The sequence below is a fragment of the Sciurus carolinensis genome, chromosome 18 (genome assembly GCF_902686445.1).
Source record: "Sciurus carolinensis chromosome 18, mSciCar1.2, whole genome shotgun sequence".
NCBI lineage: Eukaryota > Metazoa > Chordata > Mammalia > Rodentia > Sciuridae > Sciurus > Sciurus carolinensis.
Genome location: NC_062230.1, coordinates 39,099,293 through 39,118,843, shown reverse-complemented (window position 1 = coordinate 39,118,843; position 19,551 = coordinate 39,099,293). Strand labels below are relative to the sequence as shown.

The 19,551-nt window shown below is 50.2% G+C and overlaps 1 protein-coding gene and 1 pseudogene across 8 annotated transcripts; both read left to right on the top strand.

Moving 5' to 3' along the window:
- The first annotated feature begins 307 nt into the window (after window positions 1-307).
- LOC124970756 (shugoshin 1-like) lies at window positions 308-1,996 on the top strand (annotated as a pseudogene).
- A 1,856-nt stretch (window positions 1,997-3,852) lies between these two features.
- On the top strand, window positions 3,853-15,283 carry Znf205 (zinc finger protein 205). 8 transcript variants are annotated; one of them, XM_047534354.1, is made up of 8 exons: window positions 7,453-7,533; window positions 7,977-8,042; window positions 8,123-8,260; window positions 10,317-10,506; window positions 10,726-10,817; window positions 11,281-11,401; window positions 13,497-13,610; window positions 13,899-15,278. In XM_047534354.1, the coding sequence occupies exons 3-8, from the start codon at window positions 8,204-8,206 to the stop codon at window positions 14,972-14,974; spliced, it is 1,650 nt and encodes a 549-aa protein (XP_047390310.1). In that variant the 5' UTR covers window positions 7,453-7,533; window positions 7,977-8,042; window positions 8,123-8,203; the 3' UTR covers window positions 14,975-15,278. The 8 variants fall into 8 exon arrangements, with proteins under 8 accessions (XP_047390314.1, XP_047390307.1, XP_047390308.1 ...); XM_047534358.1 differs by lacking the exons at window positions 7,453-7,533; window positions 7,977-8,042 and adding an exon at window positions 3,853-4,466 and having other exon boundaries at window positions 13,497-13,577; window positions 13,899-15,283; XM_047534351.1 differs by lacking the exons at window positions 7,453-7,533; window positions 7,977-8,042 and adding an exon at window positions 3,854-4,466 and having other exon boundaries at window positions 13,899-15,277.
- Window positions 15,284-19,551: the final 4,268 nt, after the last annotated feature.

Below are 19,551 nucleotides of genomic sequence, written 5' to 3'. Positions count from 1 at the left end.
ACCCAGGGCCTCACACGTGCTAGGCAAGCGCTCTACCACTGAGCCACAACCCCAGCCCTCTGAGGCCTATTATTATTTTTTTAAATATTTATTCAGGGGGAGCTGCATCGTCGCATCACGTGACCTCCTCCAGCCAGCCAATAGGTGAGCGCGATGAGAATTTCGAATGTGGTGGCGGTAGTTGCGGGTGACGCGCAGTCCTGCAGGGCTGGGAGCGCGGGAGTAGCGCGCGGGGACAGCTTTGTGGAGCCTTGGGATGTGAGGAGGAGGGCGACGGCTGCAGCAGCAGTAGTGACCCAGGCAGAAGATGGCTAACGAAAGGTGCCAGAAAAAATCCTTTCAAGATAGTCTTGAAGACATAAAGAAAGGAATGAAAGAGAAACGGAATAAAAACTTGACAGAGCTTGGCAAACGCAAATCCTTCATAACTGCACTGTGCCAAACACCACTTCTACCTTGCTGAAAAGTCACCAACAAAACAACAAAATGTTAGTTTTAGCTTTGGGAAAATGAAAAATCCAAAGTGAGAGAAGCCCAAGATATCATCCTACAGCTGAGAAGAGAGAGTTACTACCTGGCATGTCAGTTATATGCACTGAAAGAGAAACTTGCTTCACAGCAAACAGAAGCTGCTCGGAACCAGGAAACACATCCCTCCGGAATGGACTCCAGTAGAGATGACAACGCATGTGATTTATTTGTGAAGTATTTACTGCAACTTCCTCTTGAAGAAACTGACCTTCCAGGACATGGAGAATCATTACAAATAGAAGAGTAGATATCTACTATTCCTCAAGAAACACTGAGATGTGATTTTGATTCAGATGAAGCCAAATCTAATAATGATGTGTTACCTAGAACCGTGTCTCTCCGTCGCCATTTAAAGAAAGATTTTAATGATCTATGTCAGTTCAGTACTTTGAATGACTTTGAAATCAGTCATTTGGCAGGGCAGTCTTCTGAATTGGAAAGAATCAGATATGTAGACCCAGGAATAAACATGCACATACCTGAAAATATAGAACAAAATGTTTGTTCAGTGGAACAAGGACCAAATTAATTTATCACCAAAGCTTGGTGCAGGCCATATAGCCCATCTTGTAGAGTGCCTGCCTCTCATGCTGGAGGCCCGGGTTTGAGTCCACAGCACTCTGCAGTTGTGGAAATTACAAACAAATGAAAACAACCAAAGCTTATTCACCCAGGAAAGTTTACTAAAACAAAAGAAGTTCCTTTGGAATCTAAATCTGAACAAACTAAAAGTAAGTGTAAATATGCAAAAGGAAGAAAGAGAGAAGAGAAAAGCAAAGCTAAAGGAGAAAACCAAAATCTACATCAAAGCATAAAGGGAACAAAAATGAAACTAAAACAAATATTTCCAAGAGTAAATTGGATGGACCTGTCAGTTCCAGGGATGCTTACAATTTTAATTTGGAAGGGGGTGTTCATCTCACTCCTTTCTGACAGAAAATAAGTGCTGATTCTAATAGAGAAGAAAACAACCATAAGTCTGAAGAGAGCATCTGTGAATCAAGTGGTTCTAGAGATGATTCTGATGACCTCTATCTGCCCCCTGGCAAGTACACTCAAAATCTTGCCACCAGATCAGATGGGAGACCAGTCACCAGGCCTCGATCTAAAAGAACACTGCAGCATACAGAAGAAAAAGAGAGAGAGGATTCTAAGTCAACAAAAACTCCAAGTGTGCCACCTGAGACTTACCTGTCCCCTCGCTCTGGCCTGAAGGATATCACCAATGCCCCCTTGTCTCCTGTAGTGAAAATGAAGAAACTGTCTTTCTCCAAAAAAGAACACAGAAAGTACAGCAGTGTCTCTGCCCAAGCGTAGGTGCACAACCAGCATTAACTATAAGGAGCCAACACTTGCCTCGAAACTAAGAAGAGGGGACCCTTTTACAGATTTGTATTTTTTGAATTCTATTTTCAAGAAGAAGGACGTGAGATGTTCTAAAAAAAGTATGAAGCAAATGCAGTAAATCTCACACTTTTCTATTCCAATAATCTGTTAACACTGTACACAAATGTATGCAATTATTCTCATAGAATATTCTCTTCATAGGACTCTAGATTATGATGATTTCAAAACTGCACTTCAGAATTGTTTAGATTTCTTAAGTTACTTAAACCCCTTAATTTTATTCAAAATGAATCTTGCACCCACATTTTGAAATTAATGATTATTCAAATTATTTTAATACTTTGGCGTCTTTATTCTTCCCATAAGTGGGGAATACTAAACAATTTAAGGCAAGCAGGACCTTTTCAAAATCCTTATAAAAATTTTGGAGTTAAATAAATCCTAGACATTCACAGTAAAGTAAACCCCAGGTTGTTTGTGGGTCCCTTATAACAGAGTTGTATTTAGTTCTTCACATAAATGCATATGGGTCATGATTAGAGAATGTGGTTTTTCAGTCTCAGGGATTAGGTGTCTGGTTGTGAACCCTAAGTGTGTGCTATTCAAAGTGATGCCTCAGCAAACTCAAATTATGTCACAGACTTTCAGGAGTGCCCCCCCCCTTGTGATTTAATCAAGAATCTCAAATGTGTGAATACCAAAGGGTTTTCTCTACTTTTGATCAATCAGTGAGAGTCCAGAAAGTTTGACATCTACACTTGTGTATAAACTTTGAAATCATTGAAAGTAGTCCATTTTTAAAAAACAATAAAATTTGCACAAGATAAAAGAAATTATTCAGTTGTTGATGGGTATTTATTTATTTATTGATATGTGGTGCTGAGACTCGAACCCAGTGCCTCACACATGGGAGGCAAGTACTCTGCCACTGAGTCCCGACCCCAGCCCTGAGGCCTATTTTTAAAAGGACGTGTTTTCTTTTCCTCTTCTCCCTCTCCCCGTCCCTAACCTGGGGGCGGGAAACAAGATTACCTCGAGTTAAAGGTGCTCCACAGGAAGATGTCCGCCAGAGGACCTAGGAAGTGAACATCTCCCAGATTAACAAGTGAAGCCTAACACACCGTCAGGCGCCCCCCAAATCAGGTCACACCTGAAAGCAGCCTTTGAATAGCTTCCTTAAAAGCCCTGTTTTCCCTGATGGGCAGAATCACAGCCTCAGGGACGAGGTTGCTGTGTTCCTCCCTTGCCAGCAAAGCAATAAACTTTTCTTTTTCCTTTTTCTCAAAACCGTGTCCTCATTATTAAGTTGGCATGAACTGGCACTGGGGACAAAGACCAAGCTTTCGGTTACAAGCGCTCCACCACCGAGCTACATCCTCAGCACTCTTACTTCCATTTTTAAGACAAAACGGCACCCAAAACAGGTGAGCGGAGGTGGATGCCGGCTGGGGAGGCGGGCCTGAGCGCCGGGTCGGAATGGCGTTCAGGATCTAGACCTGTCGCGAAGGCGCGGCTCTCTTTAACAAGACCCCGAGTCCCAGGCACCGCGGCGGCCGCGGGAATTTCCGGCAGGCAGTCTCAGTTTCCCTGCGGGTGGAAGTCCAGTCGAGGACGGGCGTGCCCTCTCCCCGGCGTCCTCACCGCCCGTAGTCGGACAGGTGAGTGGCCGAGAAAAAGCAGCGCAAACCGGAAGTTGCTGTGGGGCAGCGGGACAGGAAACGCGGGGACACCAGCCAGGCCAGGCGCGCACAGGGTGACCCTTCTCCCCCCCCCGCAGGACTACTCTCGGGGGCGCGGACGGGAGCGCGCAGGTGAGGGTACTGGGCGGTGGCGCGGTGGGGCGTGCCGGGAGGAGGGGGCGGGGCCACGTCTACAGCCAATCACTGGCGTCTTCCGTGGTACGTGGGCGGAGCGGAGTGGCATCGTTGTCTGGGAGACAGGCTCCCCGCGTCAACGTGGGCGGGTCGGGGCGCGCAAGGCTCACAGCTGCGCGCCGGGCGCCCGGGCCTCTGCGTCTCCCGCCGCTCGGAACGTGTGCTCCTGCGGCGGCGTCAGCTGCAGGCGAGCGGGTCGCGGGGTCGCCTTCATGCCTCCGGAGCTCTCCCTGGCCTGGGCGTCCTTAGTTATTTTTCCTCTTTTAACAATTTTAAGCCCTCCGAGCACTGATGACCTTTTCTGCTTTTTTTCCTGCTGATTACCTTTTCTTCTTTTTCAACGTTTAGGGTTTTCTCTGCTGTTTATTAGTCTTATTTCTCTTCTCTCGCGTTCCTTTATTCCCCCCTTGGTCGTCTGTTTCCTTCCCTAGGCCGCATCTCTGCATCGCCCTGTCTCTGGTGTAGCTGCTGTAGTTCGCGTGTTATTTTGTTCTTGCTTCAGAAGATGTTCTTGCTAGTTTTCATTGTTCTTTAAGGCTTAAGTGGACGGCCAGGCTAATCTCTGCCAGTAGATGGTGATTTATTTACCAAGGGTGGTGTCCTCTCTTTGCTCACGCTCTGGGCAGCCACCAGGCACTGGAGTTGACGTTCGTTGAGCGTTTCCAAGGCCTGAAGCTCCACTAAGCGCCTTAGTGTTTGTGACAAGGCTCTGAGGTAAGTACAGTCCTAAACGGGCGGCCTGTGCGCCGAATGCAGAGGCTGGACGTGCATGGAGTTTTTTGTTTTTTGTTTTCCCTTTTGTGATACTGGAGCACTCCAAAATTGAGCTATTTTTATTTTTTCTTGAGCCCTTTTTATTTTTTCTTTTAAGACAGTGTGTCTGGCTAAATTGCCCAGGCTGGCATTGAACTTGTGATCCTTGTGCCTCAGCCTCCTGAGTAGCTGGGATTGTGGGTGTGCAAATTTAAAAGTTTTGTCATCAATTTAAAACTCAGGAGAGGGCTGGGGATATAGCTCAGTTGGTAGAGTGTTTGCCTCACAAGCACAAGGCCCTGGGTTCAATCACCAGCACCACACACAAAAAAAACAAAAAACAAAAAAACAAAAACAAAAAACAACCCTCAGGAGATTTCACATAGAAATCAAATTCTTGCGAGGTGTGGTGGCACAAGCCTATAATCCCAGTTACTTGGGAGGCTGGGACAGGAGGATGGTTAAGTTCCAGGCTAACCTGGGCAACTTAATGAGATCCTATCTCAAACTAAAAATTTTAAAAAGGGCTGGGAATGATCTAACTGGTAGAATGCTTGTCTACCAGACCCTGGGTTCAATCCCCAGTACAAAAAAAAAAAAGAAGAAATTGAATTATTTTTTGACTTTGCTTGAAAAATATTTGAACTTTGGCATTACTGGCCCCTGACTACTCCCTCTAAACAAAATATGGTTGGTTTTAGCTATCCCTGAAGTCCCTTGTACTCCCTTATGTCCATTGGTCATTTATGGTACTCACTGGTTGTTGAAGGCATTACTTTTTTTTTGGGTGAGGGGGTTACCAGGGAATGAACTCAGGGACATTCAACCACTGAGCCACATCCCCAGTCCTATTTTGTATTTTATTTAGAGACAGGGTCTCACTGAGTTGCTTAGCAACTCACCTTTGCTGAGGTGGGTTTGAACTCGGGATCCTCCTGCCTCAGCCTCCCAGGGCGCTGGGATTACAGGCATGTGCCACCATGCCAGGTGAAGGCATTATATTTTTGATGTCTGCTTTACTTATGGCCTCACTTTCCCCCAGGTGTCTTTCTGAACTCTTTCAGAGGCTACAGTTCCCACACAGCAACTGTGGTAACCCTCTCCCTGAGACCTGCTCAGATCCTAAAGCAAGTTGTGGAATGAATTTCTCTCCTTTCCAAGAAAGGGTTAATATCTAGCATATAGTAGGTGGTCAATGAATTTTCTGTGAACAACCAAATGAATACTCAAACTTCATTTAGTCCGTCTAGGTGATCTCATGGCAGGATCCAAGCCTCTAGACACCCTGTACCCCTGCAGTATTCCTGAACTGGTCCCTTTTGCTGGTAAAGAAATTTTGCCTTGAAATCAGAACACAGCTGCTGATTTTGGACTTTGTGCTCTCCTGGGATTGCGTGGGGTGACATGACCCTCTCCAGAGTGAATACTTGTATCCTGGATACTCACCTCTGCTCATCGTTGGCACACTGAATACAGTCATGTCATTTTTTCAGGACCCTCTTTGACTTTGTTTCAGTTCATAGCTGTCTGGATTGAAAACAGTATTGACTTTGATTAGAACTTTGTATGTCCCTCTTCACCTTGGAGTTTAGAATGCCTGGAAACTAACTAGAGGCAAATCCCAGGGATAAATTTTCTTAAAAGTTGACAGTAGAATCAAGCCAAATCCAAGGACTCCTGAAACATATTTGACTCCAAGAGCAAACATATGCTACAAGGGGTCAAGTGTGGACTGTGGCCACTTGGGAGGCAGGTTGTGGGTGAAGGGAATATGGGTCCAGTATTGCCAAATGTTCTGATTTAAAAAAGAAAAAAAAAATGAGAACTCTGCTAATTTTTAAATGTTAGAAATTAAGTTTAAAAAAATTAAATCCTGGACCTGGGGTTGTGGCTCAGTGGTAGAGCATTTACCTAGCACACGTGAGGCACTAGGTTCAATCCTCAGCACCACATAAAAATAAATAAACATTAAAAAAAAGAATGCTTTTTAAAAACATTAAATCCTGCGAGCCCACACAACACACCTGTGAACTGATATGCCACTGATCTTCCTGAGTGAAGCAGTGGATCTCAGAGGTGAGTTAAAGGAGGCAGGCACTGGATGATCTGTTGGAGGAACCTTCCTGTAGGCAGACTCCTGGACTGGGACCCCACCTCTTTCCTGACACCCTTGTGCTCTGCCTAGAAGACATGGTTTCTCACCCCAGAAAGTAAAGCACAATCACTCCTCCCCATTTGGGACTTTAGTACAAGGGTCTGACGGCCAAGGGAACCTGAGGGGTGGCATCTGGAGCTGTCAGGGGTGTTTGAGGATCTGGAGCCCCTGGACTGCTGAGGCAGGCCTCTTTACCACTGTTTCTGAGCTGGAGTAAGTTTGGAAAAATCACACATCTTGCCAGGAGTAGGTTACAGATGGTCCCAGCCTATTTCCTTAGTTCACTTGTAGGGAGAGCATTCTGCCAGTCTTGGAGGAACCCAAAGGACCCCCTGATCTAGGGAGGCATAATTGAATCCAGGGACCCCAAAGAAGTGCTGTGTGACTGTCCTCTTCCCTCCACCCATCAAAGTGTCGCTTCTTCAGGGATGACGGCAATGCTCCCTTTGAAACATTAGGTATCAAAATCTTCCCCAAAACGCATCGCTCTATTTTTTGGTGTGCCTGCTTGGCGGGCATCACAAATACGTGCTGGGTAAAAGAATCATCATTAGCAGGCATTGCCGATCTTGGGAGTTCCCTTCCTGTCAAGAGCAGGTGCAGCCCAGGACCCGAGACCCAGTCGCGGAACCCTCGAAGCTGGGAACCCTGTAGGGCTGCCGCTGTGTGGGGAACGGGATCTGGAAGGGACTTCCTGTTGTCCCTAATCCCGGTCTCTCCCCGGCCCGCCCAGCGCTGACTGCAGAACCTCCCTTCCCTGGGGAGGGGCAGCGAAGGGAGGGGCCCCACTGCCCCAGGTACCCCCTCTGCCAACCTCCACCTCGGTGAGAAGGGCGTGTTGGGGAGGGCGCCTGGATACCGAGACCTGCCCAGGTGACCAGATTGCAGAGGGGACAGGGTCAAAGGTGGAAGGCTTCGGGCTGGCAAGAGAGAAGGGGGCCTGGATCCGGGTTTGGGAAGGAGAAGGACACCATGAGCAGGATGGACTTCCCAAGACTGGCGGTTGCATCTGCAGGGGAACTGCTGAGTGGGCAGGTTGATTTCTGGCTTCTAGGCTGGGCTTTAAGGCAGACGGGGCACAGGGTGCATGTCCTGGGGTCAGCCAGCGGGGCCTGAATTCTTCTGACTGACAGGTGGAGCCTCACCAGCAACTGTTTTGTAGGAATTCTGCAGAATTTTCTGCTCCTGATGACAGGAAGTACCATCAATTTGGTCCCCACTTTCCCTGGCTGGTTGCTCTGAAATGTGGGGCTCTTACTTCAGCAACAAAGGACACCGTACACAATACCTTTTTTTTTTCCTTTCTTTTTTTAAAGGAGGAAACTAAAAACATCATAGAAAAGTGGGACCCCTGGATAGGGTCTAGCAGACTTTATTTCCAGGTAGGACCAGGGAACTCTGGTCGAACATGGAGATTTTTCAAGGCACTCTAGAGATGGCTGATTTCTTTCTCCTCTTCCAGGCTCATGGCCAGAAGCAGGAGGGGGCTTGGCCAGCAAGTGGGAGAAACAACTTGCTGTTCTTCCTAGCTCTCAAATAGAAAATGTCTACAGACAGTGGAAGCATCCAGGCTGCTGAGAACAAGGAGAGAGCCCAGGAGGTAAGATGGGTTCTGGGTGCAGAGGCATGCCATGCAAGGAGCTGGGGCAAGAGGATTTTCCAAACAGGGTGTCTGGGAAAAGGAAGAGTTAGATTCACTGGCAGTACAGCGCTGATGGATGGGGGCAGTGGGTTGGAGGTATTGGAAGGAAGGTGGCATGATGGGAAATACCTCCATTTGACATTTACTGTGTAACTGTTTTGCTTTGTCCAGTGAATAAGGGTAGTCAACAGGCACATGGAATAGCAGGGGTGTTTGGTAGGGTCCTCCAGTGAGGTTTTCTCTGAATAGTGCCTGCTTATTACACTCCACACTTCCTTCTCCCTGAGTCGGTTCTCATCTCTCTGAATCTGAGCTCCCAGTCCTGCCTGTGCCACCTGCTGCCTGTGTGTGCGTGTGTGTAATTACCACCTCTGGGGGACTGGGGTCTTTGGCCTTGGAGTCAGAGGACTCTGAGTCAGCTGCAGGCAAGGTGTGTGACTCAGGCCAGTCACACAGTGTATGACTCTGACCTGTGGGAACCAGTTCTGTCATCTGTAAAATGCAGATTGTGTGCTAGCCATTGCCTCCTATCTTGGGGGAGCTAATGGGCATGAGATTCTTCTGTAAGCAGGTGTCAGCTCATAACTGATCATAATTTTGATACATGAAACAATAACACTCACAGCCAGAGCCCAAGTCAGAGAAGTGTGTGTCCTCTGACCTAGTGTCATAGTGGCTATAAATAAAAATGCACAACTGGTACTAGTGCTACTGTTTTTATGCTGTAGAATTTCAAAGAATTGTTATCATTGTTTCCTAACAGCTTTTTATATATGCCTTGAACCTGACAAACCTTGCTGATCGACATTCTGTGTTGATGTTGGATTCTGTCAAGTGTACATAGAATAATAATAATAATTACCCACACTGCTCTGTGTTCATTCAGAGACTTCTGGAGTGGGCAGCTTTCTCTCACATGTGTATGCCCCCATGACTTTTGGTGGCAGGCAGCAGAGCAGCTGAGTCTCGGATGCCACCAGTCAGTCAGGGCATTGTTAGATCTGCCCTGAGCACTCTGACAGCTGGTCTTTCCCTTCAAGACCAGAACACAGAAACTGGGGGAGGGTTGGGCAGGGATGGGTGAGCTCCCAGTAGAAGGCCAGCCTTGCTGTGGGTGACTATGAGGACCCTCTAGGGCTCGCTCAGTGAGAGGGTATGCCTTGCCAGAGCTTCTGAGAGGCCTCGTCGTGAGCCTTTGTCTAAGCCCTAGGCTGTTTTGTGTTAGTTTTGTGTGACTGCTGTAACAAGTTCCCACTGACTGGGTCACATAAGAAAACCAGGATTTATTCTCTCCTGGTCCTGGAAGCTAAGCTGTCAGCTGGTCCAGGCCTCCTCCAGAGGATTTTGGGATAGGAAGAGGGTCTTCCCACCCTTTCCAGCCTCCTGTGGCTCCTGATACTCCTTAGTTCAAACATTGCTCCATCTCTACTTCCTTCTAGATTTCTGTGTCTTCTATTTGCCTTTTTTTTGGAGGAGGGGGTGGGGAATTGAACCCAGAAGTACCATATCACTGAGCTAGCTATACCCTAGCCCCCTGACCCCCCACTTTTAATACCTTACCCCTTTTTAATTCTAATTTTGAGACAAGGTCCTTTAAAATTGCCCAGTCTGACCTTGAACGTGCCATCTTTCTGCCTCAGCCCCCTGAGCTGCGGGGATTATAGGAATGCACCACTATGCCTGGCTCATCTTGAGACTCTTGATTACCTTTGTAAAGTCCCATTTTAGGGGATTAAAGCCTCATTGAATCCCCAGTACTGCTACAGCAATACCACCAAAAAACCTTTTTCCAGGATAGATGTGAGTTTTGGAGAGTCACCATTTAACCCAGTCTACTTGATTTTATCACATATTGAAAAACATTGTGTACTGTGGCAGTGACTTGACAAGTCTTCTATCTCTTGCCACTCTGTCCTTGCTGGGGTGAACTGGGGAGAGAAAGTGAGGTCAGCCCTTCAAGCTCTTCCTTGCATGTGTGTGTGGTCTGCCAGCTGGATGCTGATGTCATTCCCAGGTTCTAGGTCATGTGCATTCCTGTCAAGAAATGCTCTCTGGGCTGGAGAAGAAGGTGCCCCACATTAAGACAGAACCAGAAGAGCTGCACCCTGAGGGGACATCACAGGAGGACAGGGCTGCAGGTGCACGGGGCTGGGTGCCCCTAAGTCCTGGCCCGAAGGAGAAAGTTCTCTTCTTGCCTGGGGGAGGTAGGAGAGGGATATGGGCAAGGTGCCTGGGCAAGCAGCAATGGGGAAGGTGGAGGCTCGGTCTGGATAGGGCTGGGTCCTTAACCTGCGAGGGGACCCAGAGGTCTACCTGTGCATCTGCCGGTTTGTCCTCTTGGGTTGGGGTGGGGTGGGTATTGGGGTGACTAGGTGAGCAGCAGGGCCTAGCAGTTTGAACTAACACCCCCTCTCCTTCCGTAGCCCTCCCTTCCTCCCGGATCCCTATGCCTTCCCGTGAGGGGAGGACCAGAGACCGGCAGATGGCTGCAGCGCTCCTCACTGCCTGGTCCCAGGTGAGTGTCTATGCTGGTCGCTTTGCCCACTCTCCCACCCCTAGTGGAGGCAGGGCCTTCCCAGACCACCACATGGTGCTCAGCCCTTCCCAATCTGCTGGCCTTCACACTTGGATCTGGAACCTCTTGCTTAGGAGTCTCACTGATGTGCAGCTGGAGTCCGAGTACCATTTTCCAGGTTTGGGACCCTCAGTCACTCTGGTCATGGCTGGAGGAAAAGCAGAAGGAAGTGGAGAGACAGGTCTATGATATGTGACTCTTCCTTTGGGGTCTGAACTGAGGAGGTGCTGAGCTTTGGCTGTGGTCCTAATAGTACCACTTTGTTTTTGAAACACCTTCCCCCAAAAAAAGGCCTCTCACACCTGATGGTCAGATCAGGAGGCGGCAGTTGCAGGGCTGCAATCTCACCATATGTCTTGGTGTCCATGGCATACCCTGGACAGCATGCTTCATGTTGTTTCAGATGCCAGTGACCTTTGAGGATGTGGCCTTATACCTCTCCCGGGAGGAGTGGGGACGCCTGGACCACACCCAGCAGAACTTCTACAGGGATGTGCTGCAGAAGAGAAATGGGCTGGCCTTGGGTGAGGCTCACCTGGAGCGGGTCATCTGGTTTCCTGAGGCCTGGGGTGTCTGGCTCTTACTCTCTGCTCACCCCTCACCTCTTGTTCTGCTCCCTTCCCCCTTCTCTTCATTTAGATAGTAGTGTTCTGTAGAGCCTTCCACATGAAGGCTCTACATCTGTGGAAGGCTCCACAGATGAAATATTTTGCATCTGCACTCGAATGGTGTCCCTAAACTCAGTCGCTGTTGAGTGTTGGAAATGTGGCCAGAATAATTGAGTTTTTAATTTTTTTAACTTTGCTCAGCTCAGATGGGAGTTTGAATAGCCATGGCCTGTGGCTGCTCTCCTGGACAGTACTGATCTGGGACTCTGCTTTTTTTCCCATTCTTTCATGGCTTCATTTTATCCCAGTAGTTCTGTCTTCCTTCTCCAAGCCCCTGCTTTGTAGGTATCTGCAGAGAGCTCGATTCTGTGTCTGTGGGCTGCTCTGTGGGTGGAAAGTGGTATCAGCTAACCTCTCAGGCCCTGTAGACAACAGGGAGCCCAGGGAGCATGTGCTCCTTGGTTTCTCTGATGGCAGGTATTTAAGTCCCAGGTTTTTACTCCTCAGTTTCAGATTAGTTTTCTTTTTTTTTTGTGGTGCTGGGGATTGAACCCAGGGCCCTGTGCTTGTAAGGCAAGCACTTTACCAACTGAGCTATCTCCCCAGCCCCAGATTAGTTTTCCTGACAGAATTTGATGCGGTCTTCATTGTCATTCATTTATTCAATCAACACATAGCTGTTGCACACCTGGTAGTCCAGGTGCATCTGGACCTTTGGCATGTCCACCCTTGACTTCAGTGGTAGCCCTGAGACCCCTGCAGGATGACACCAGTCACCCTCACTCCTGTAATTATCTCAGGCCTGCACAGCACCCATTGTTAACATTCCTCAGGGTCGGACCAACAAGTCTAGTCAAGTCCTGGGAGATCAGAGGGAACTTAGCACCCATTTGCAGCCCTACGGCAGGCCTCAGAGAGGCCCTAAACCGCACCATTGGTCCAGCAAATGCCTTTTCTCCCACAGGTCAGGACAACCAAGGTCCTTCTGCTCTATTACTGGCTTGACCAAAATTCCCAGGCCTCTCACCCCAGGGAATTGGCAGATGGGCCCTTTGGTCTCATGACTTCTTGGTTGTCAGCGTACTCAGCCTCTTGTCCCAGGCCCTCCCTCTTGGCCTTTCTGCACCCCCAGTGCTCCCTGGCACATGCAAGTTCAGGAGTGAGATAGCCCTTCCGGCATCCCTCCAGGCTACTGGGCCCACTGCTTGGAGTCTGTGATGATGGAAGGGAGTTGCTGTCCTTACCTGGCCTCAGAACCTGGACTTCTCCCCTTCAGATTCTGAGGTTTTGTTCAGGGAAACAGGAGTCAGAGTTGGCTTAGCACTGGGAGGAGTATAGTTGGGTGCTACCCCGAAAGGGGATGAGAAGGGATTTTTAAGGTGCTGAGGATTTAACCCAGGGCCTCTCACATGTTAGGCAGGTGGTTTACCACTGAGCTGCACCCTATCCCATTTCCCGCCCCCCTTTTTTTCCCAGTACTGGGAATTGAACCCCAGGGTGCTCTGCTACTGAGTTTATTCCCAGGTCCCTTTTTAATTCTTTTGTGTTTTGAGACATGGACTTGCTAACTTGTTGGGGCTAGCCTTCCTGCTCCAGCCAGGAATGGTAGGTGTGAGCCACCAGCCCTTGCCTGGACTGAAGGAATTTTTGAGTACACTTTGTTTTGTACCATGTTTCCGGAGCCTCACTCTCCGCTCTTGCCCGATCAGTTTTTTTGTTTTGCTTTGTTTTGGTACTGGGGATTGAACAAAGGGTTGCTTAGCCACTGAGCCACATCCTCAGCCCTTTTTTAAAATTTTATTTAGAAACAAGGTTCATCAAGTTGCTTAGAGCCTCACTAAGTTGCTGAGGCTGGCTTTGAACTTGCAGTCCTCCTCCCTCAGCCTCCAAAGCCTCTGGGATTACAGGCATTTGCCACTTCACTCAGCTGTCCCATCAGTTTTTGGAGGGTTGATGTCTATGGTTGGCAGCCCCACAAGTTCTTTGCTGAGCATGCCCTCTTTCTGGACAGGGTTTCCCTTCAGCAGGCCTCTCTGGACCCCCCAAGTGCAGGGAAAGGGTGAGGCCACCAGCTCCAGCCGGCAGACAGGAGGTGAGAAGGAAGAGAAGAGAGGCCCTGGTTCAGGTGAGGGACCTTGGCATGTGCCTTGGTCTGGGCAAGAGCCATTTGCCCCACCATTCCCAGGTGTTCTTTGTTGATGGGGACTGTCTGTCTGCTTCCTGTGGGTGCAGGGCCACTAGATGGCTCCTCCCTAGAGGGTGGCTCTTGGCTCCAGATTTCCCCTGAGTCCTTTTCCTTTTTGCTATCTCCCAGAATCCAGCCCCCTATGGGTCTCCCACCCTCTGGGGCCCTGCCAGAAGCCTCTCTCTCTCTCTCTCTCTCTCTCTCTGGAAACCTTCTCTCTTTCTCTAGGAACCTTGGAGGTGGGGAAGGAGGTGCCAGTCCCGTCCGGCCCGGGAGCCTTTGGGGACATGAAGCCCTTGAGAACCAGGCCTGGGTGGACTCCAGGGGGTGTCTCGCAGTGCGGGCTGCAGGGAGCCAGCGGTCAAAGCACTCTCTCAGCCAGAGATGCCGGACAGCTGGCTCCCCTGGATGCAAGAGAGCCGAAGCAAGCCCCTCCCGACAACCCTCCCACGAAGCCACTGCAGGGCCACGACCCAGAAAAACCCAACAAGGACGAGAAGGGCGCCCCAGAGAGCGGTGAGGAGGGCCTGGCCCCTGACGGCGACATAGGCAAGAAGACCTACAAGTGCGAGCAGTGTGGCAAGGGCTTCAGCTGGCACTCGCACCTGGTGACACACCGGCGCACTCACACGGGTGAGAAGCCCTACGCCTGCACGGACTGCGGCAAGCGCTTTGGTCGCAGCTCGCACCTCATCCAGCACCAGATCATCCACACCGGTGAGAAGCCCTACACCTGCCCCTCGTGCTGGAAGAGCTTCAGCCACCACTCGACGCTGATCCAGCACCAGCGCATCCACACTGGTGAGAAACCCTACGTGTGCGACTGCTGCGCCAAGCGCTTCACCCGCCGCTCGGACCTGGTCACACACCAGGGCACCCACACCGGTGCCAAGCCGCACAAGTGCCCCATCTGCGGCAAGTGCTTCACACAGAGCTCAGCCCTGGTCACCCACCAGCGTACCCACACTGGTGTCAAGCCCTACCCGTGCCCAGAGTGTGGCAAGTGCTTCAGCCAGCGCTCCAACCTCATCGCGCACAACCGCACACATACAGGCGAGAAGCCCTACCACTGCCTCGACTGTGGCAAGAGCTTCAGCCACAGCTCGCACCTCACTGCCCACCAGCGCACCCACCGCGGCGTTCGGCCCTACTCTTGCCCGCTCTGCGGCAAGAGCTTCAGCCGGCGCTCCAACCTCCACCGGCACGAGAAGATCCATACGACTGGGCCCAAGGCCCTGGCCATGCTGATGCTGGGAGCTGCAGCTGCTGGGGCTCTGGCTGCACCCCCGCCTGCTCCCACCTAGGGCGGGAGGTGTGCACCCAGGACAGCTGGGACAGCCTCATTAAAGTCAGGGCCCTGGGTAGAAGCAACAGCCTTTGCTCCTGGCCTAGGCAGCGGTGGTGGGAGCCAAGGGGTGAGAGAAGGGAGCCTGGGATGTGCAGGTGGAGGGTGGGGCATGGCAATGTGGGAGGAGCTTGGGTGAGAAGGCACAGGCACTCTGGCACAAATTAAAGACCTTGGAATTCAAGCTCTGGACCGCTGCTCTGTCTCATGGGTACTGGTGCTGACCCTGGCGAGTGGGGGCTGCTGGGCCAATCATGGGTCCTCATTCAGGTATCCCTGAGTCACCTGCTCTTGTTTTTTTTACACCTTTATCCTCAGCCTTGACTAGGTTTGGGGTCCAGAACCCAGTTCAGAACATTGGAATAAATCTTTGAACAAAGGCTTCTGAATGCAGACAGGTTTCCAAGTCTGAAGCCAGCCAGTCACTTCTGTAAATGGACCCTGGTGAGGATGTCTGCTGCTGCCATTATGTCCCAAGAATGTTCACTGCCCACTAATTCCTGGACTCCTCTTTGGCTCCTCTCTTTGGGAAGTGGGAGCAGGACAAGCCAGTCTGAAAACTTCTGCTCCGTGTTTCCTGCTGGCCCACCTCCTCTCAGGCACTATGGCTGTTTTGTGATTGGCCTTTTTCTTTAGTTTTCATTGGGGCCTGCCTGTGATCCAGTGAGGATTCCTTACTTACAAGGGACCACTTTTCCTCCTGGTCCATTATGCACCTGCGCCACCTCCCTTGCTTCTTACCTACTTGACCTTTATAAGTTCTTTATAATTTGTCCTTCCTGTCGCTGCCTGACTCTAATTTAGTCCTGGTCTTCTCCACTGTGGTTTCCATTTCCCACTCTCTACTTAGGAGTAGATTCAGCCTATTATGCTATACTTGTGGCTCAGCTGCTAAGGTAACCTTCAACTCTGATACCAGGGGATCATGAGAATATCTGTCTGCATCAGGAAGGCCACAGAGACCCCACCTGTTCATGGATCATGGGGCCAGCAGGGTAACCCTGGTTGACTCCCAGCTCCTAAGTATTGCAACGACTTGAACAGGACAACTGACAGAATAGTAACAATAGCTGCCAGTTGTTGAGCAACTGTTCCAGGCATGGGGCCAAGCCCCCAAATATATCACCTCTACTCTCTGCAACTGAGTGGATTTTATTATCTCGGTTTTATAAGTGAGGAAACAGGATAAGAGAGAAGTCCGATCACTTGCCCAAAATCATACACCCAGAGAACTGAAAGTTGGTATCACATTTGTATCTCATGCTTCATGTATTTTTAAATGAGATACAGTAGGGCCTTGTGTACACTAGGCAAGCACCCTGCACTAAGATATATCCACAGCCCTTTTTAAGACAGGGTCTTGCTGGATTGCCTAGCCTGGCCTTGTACTTGTGATCCTTCTATTTCAGCCTCTGGAGTAGTTTGGATTACAGGCATGGGCCACTGCATTTCCTAGTGCCCCTGTTTACCGTCTAGTAAAGTGCATGATATGAGGCAGGACTGTCTAAAAAGAGTAGAACAGTCAATAGTCTTGATCATCAGGGACATTGGACTCATTTGGACATGGTGGTGGCCTGGGGCATGTAGTCAGCTGGACACAGATGAGCCAGGCAAGCCTTGGTGGAGTCCGGGTTAGGGTTGCTGGCAGGACTGGTTGAATTGGATGGTTATTTCTCAAACAAGCCAGGAAGCAAGCAGATTGCTTCCTTCAGCTGGTCCTCATGGTTCTAGTCACTCAACCAGAAATGGGATTCCTCTGACTCCGTGTAAGGGAAGCTGTCACTTGTAAAGCAGTTGCTCTCAGGGAGCTTCTTTTTTAGTGAAAGACACAGGTGGGAAGGAGACTTGTTAAAATGACACTGGAAGCTGTCCTCACTTGTCAGAATGGCTTAGCACAGAGTTCCCACTTGCACAGTGGGTACTGCCTACTTTGATTTCAGTTCCTCAGGCTGCAAGGCTGACACATTGGAGACCAGGTATCAGGACTTGAGCCAGCCATACTTGTGGAGTGATTCAGGCAGTCATTTACAATCTTCACTCTGGCTTCCAGGTAGCTCAGAGATCACAGTCTCCAGGAGAAACGTTTCCCCACTTATGGCAGAGTGCAGAGGGATATGGTTCCAAGGGCCCCATGGATAGTACCTGCACACCACCTCTGCTGGGGCCGTGTCCACTTCTGCCCAAAGATCCACCTAGAAGCCACCATTCTGGGATGGGTCTGGGAAGAGTATGTTAAGAGTGGAAGGTGACACTTTGGAAAATATTGGACAAGAGCAAATAAGACTGAGGAGGCAGTTGGGGTTGTTTTGTGGAAGGGCCTCTAGTGCCAGAGAGTCGTGCTCATAATTGGGTGGGTTATGGGTGGGAGGCTAGGGGGAGAAAGCCAGGGAACCATCTTGGTGTCTGGGTAGAGGGCGAGGCAGCTGAGCGGTCTGGCTTGTCTTGCGCCCACATTCTGCATTCCAGCTTCTCTGCCACTACGGAACTCAACATGACTGGTTTACCGTTGACCTGCGCCGCCAGGAGAGGTTGGAGGGGGGAGGGAGCAAAGGGTTTCCATCTGAGCTTCCCACCCCTTTCCTGCGGCCTGTAGTCAGGGCCCCCCTGGCTTCCCCAGAAGACTCCGCTCATCCCCAGCCTGGACAGTTTCTTGGAGCTGATGGGGCGGGGCCCGGCTGTGGCTCCGCCTGGCTCCCCAGCGGCCTGGCCTCTAGGAACCCGAGGCCCCGCCCCCAATGCCCTCAGCCAATCAAGTTTCAGGGCGGGGCGAGGGCGTCTCCCGCAGAATGGCCAATCACGGCTGACGTTTGTGCCCACAGCACAAACGTTTCCCGGGGCAACGGTTTGAAGTTCTACTTCCACTTTGTCCCGCACTGGTTGCTTGAGGAACCAGAGACCCGCGTGCTGGGCTTCGCCGCCGGCCCACAAGCGCTTGCCTCCCACGCCGCCGGCTTCCGGAGCCCACGACGGCGATGGCGAGGTGCGGCACTGGGGGCCGGGGCCAGGGTCGCGCCCGCCCCGGACCACTTCCGACTTCGCTCGGCCACATCTGGCCCGGACGACAGCCGGCTGGTCTTCGGCCCCGGGGGAGTCCTGGCGTGTCCGCTCGCGGTTCGGCACCTTCCCAGCTCCCAAGCAGTGGCCCAGGGTGCTGCCGCGGAAGAGGCAGGCGTGGGTGCGGTCAGGAAGGAAACTGGGCATCTTCAGCGGAACTGGGAGAACCGAGGCGCGCAGTGCGGGAGAGGTGGACGTGGCTCCGGGTGATGGGATAGGGCAAAGCAGCAGGAAGCGTTAATAACGGGCTTCGATGACTTCTCTCCTTTATTTTTTCAAATACAAAATGAACGGTTGCGTTCCAGGTCTTTTGCTAAAAGTTGAGGAATTATCAATGAGAAAGCCAGGCAAGATCTTTGCCTTCGTCAGTGAAGGAAATTGACAAATAGAAATGATACATTAATTACTAGTAGTGGCGAATGCCAGAAAGAAAGGAGCTAGGCGAAGCAGAAGATGGTAGGAACGTCCCTTTAGGAAAGGAGACATTTAAACTGAGTCTGAAGGCTGAGAAAAAGCTGTTTTGCAAGATTTTGGAGGAAGCACATTTCAAGCAAATGTAACGGGAAGAATAAAAGTTCTGACAGAAAGAGATTGGTGTTCCGGGAGCTGAAATGACATCCCTGTCTCCTGAGACAACTTTTGTACTACTTATCAGGTAGATCCAAACAGAAGAGGAAACACAGTGATTTGAACAGGGAAGTTTAATGTATGGAATTATTAGCTGTGAAGAGATTGCATTCAGAAAGGACTGACTAGTGAGAAAACCTCTATTAAAGTCATGGAGTCACAGCAGATAGCAGCAACAGCCATAACCTCATGGAAGAGGGTTTCCCTGCCCCTGTACCGAGACCCAAACAGTGGAGTAGGCATTTCTGAGGTGCACTGAGTTTCGGGGAAATGACTGTTGTACTCCACAGGTAAAACTTGCTAGCAATCCATCTTGAAGGGTGATCACAGAGCAATGTCTCATCAGACACCTATTGCATCTGCTACAAATCTAACAGAGGGGGACTCTGGGGAAAGCTGCTAGCTGCCATGTGTTTCAGGAACCAGGCACTGGAAGTGCACACTTCATACTGTGGGAGCCTGTTGCTACAGACACCACCCAGGCTGTAGGAGCTTGGACTGGGGAACTCCTGGGTGTTGCAGAGTCTGCCTAGTCAACACCAGTATCTGGAAGGGAAACCCCATTCAACTACAGTGTCTCTCCCGTGTCCTCTACTGACAAAACTTAACATCATGCCAATTAGCAAAGGAAAAATTTGAAGCCAGAGTCACTATTTATAGAGCAGGAAATTGAAGGATAAATTTGGAGCCGGACATACTGATAACTGGAACAGTTATGTTATTCATCTATAGCATCCTGCAAAGCCCTCTATATAACATTCCTTTACCAGCCACTGGCACTAAGCATCATTATGTCTGCTGGATGATGTGGCCCACAGAGCAGAGCAACCAATCCGAAACTGGAACATATTTATA

Excerpts from the sequence above, each read along its gene's own strand:
- Znf205 (XM_047534352.1), top strand. The coding sequence starts at position 8,204 with ATGTCTACAGACAGTGGAAGCATCCAGGCTGCTGAGAACAAGGAGAGA. Across the intron at positions 10,507-10,725 it reads TCTCTTCTTGCCTGGGGGAG|CCCTCCCTTCCTCCCGGATC; the intron begins GTAGGAGAGGGA and ends CTCCTTCCGTAG. Across the intron at positions 13,611-13,898 it reads GAAGAGAGGCCCTGGTTCAG|GAACCTTGGAGGTGGGGAAG; the intron begins GTGAGGGACCTT and ends CTCTTTCTCTAG.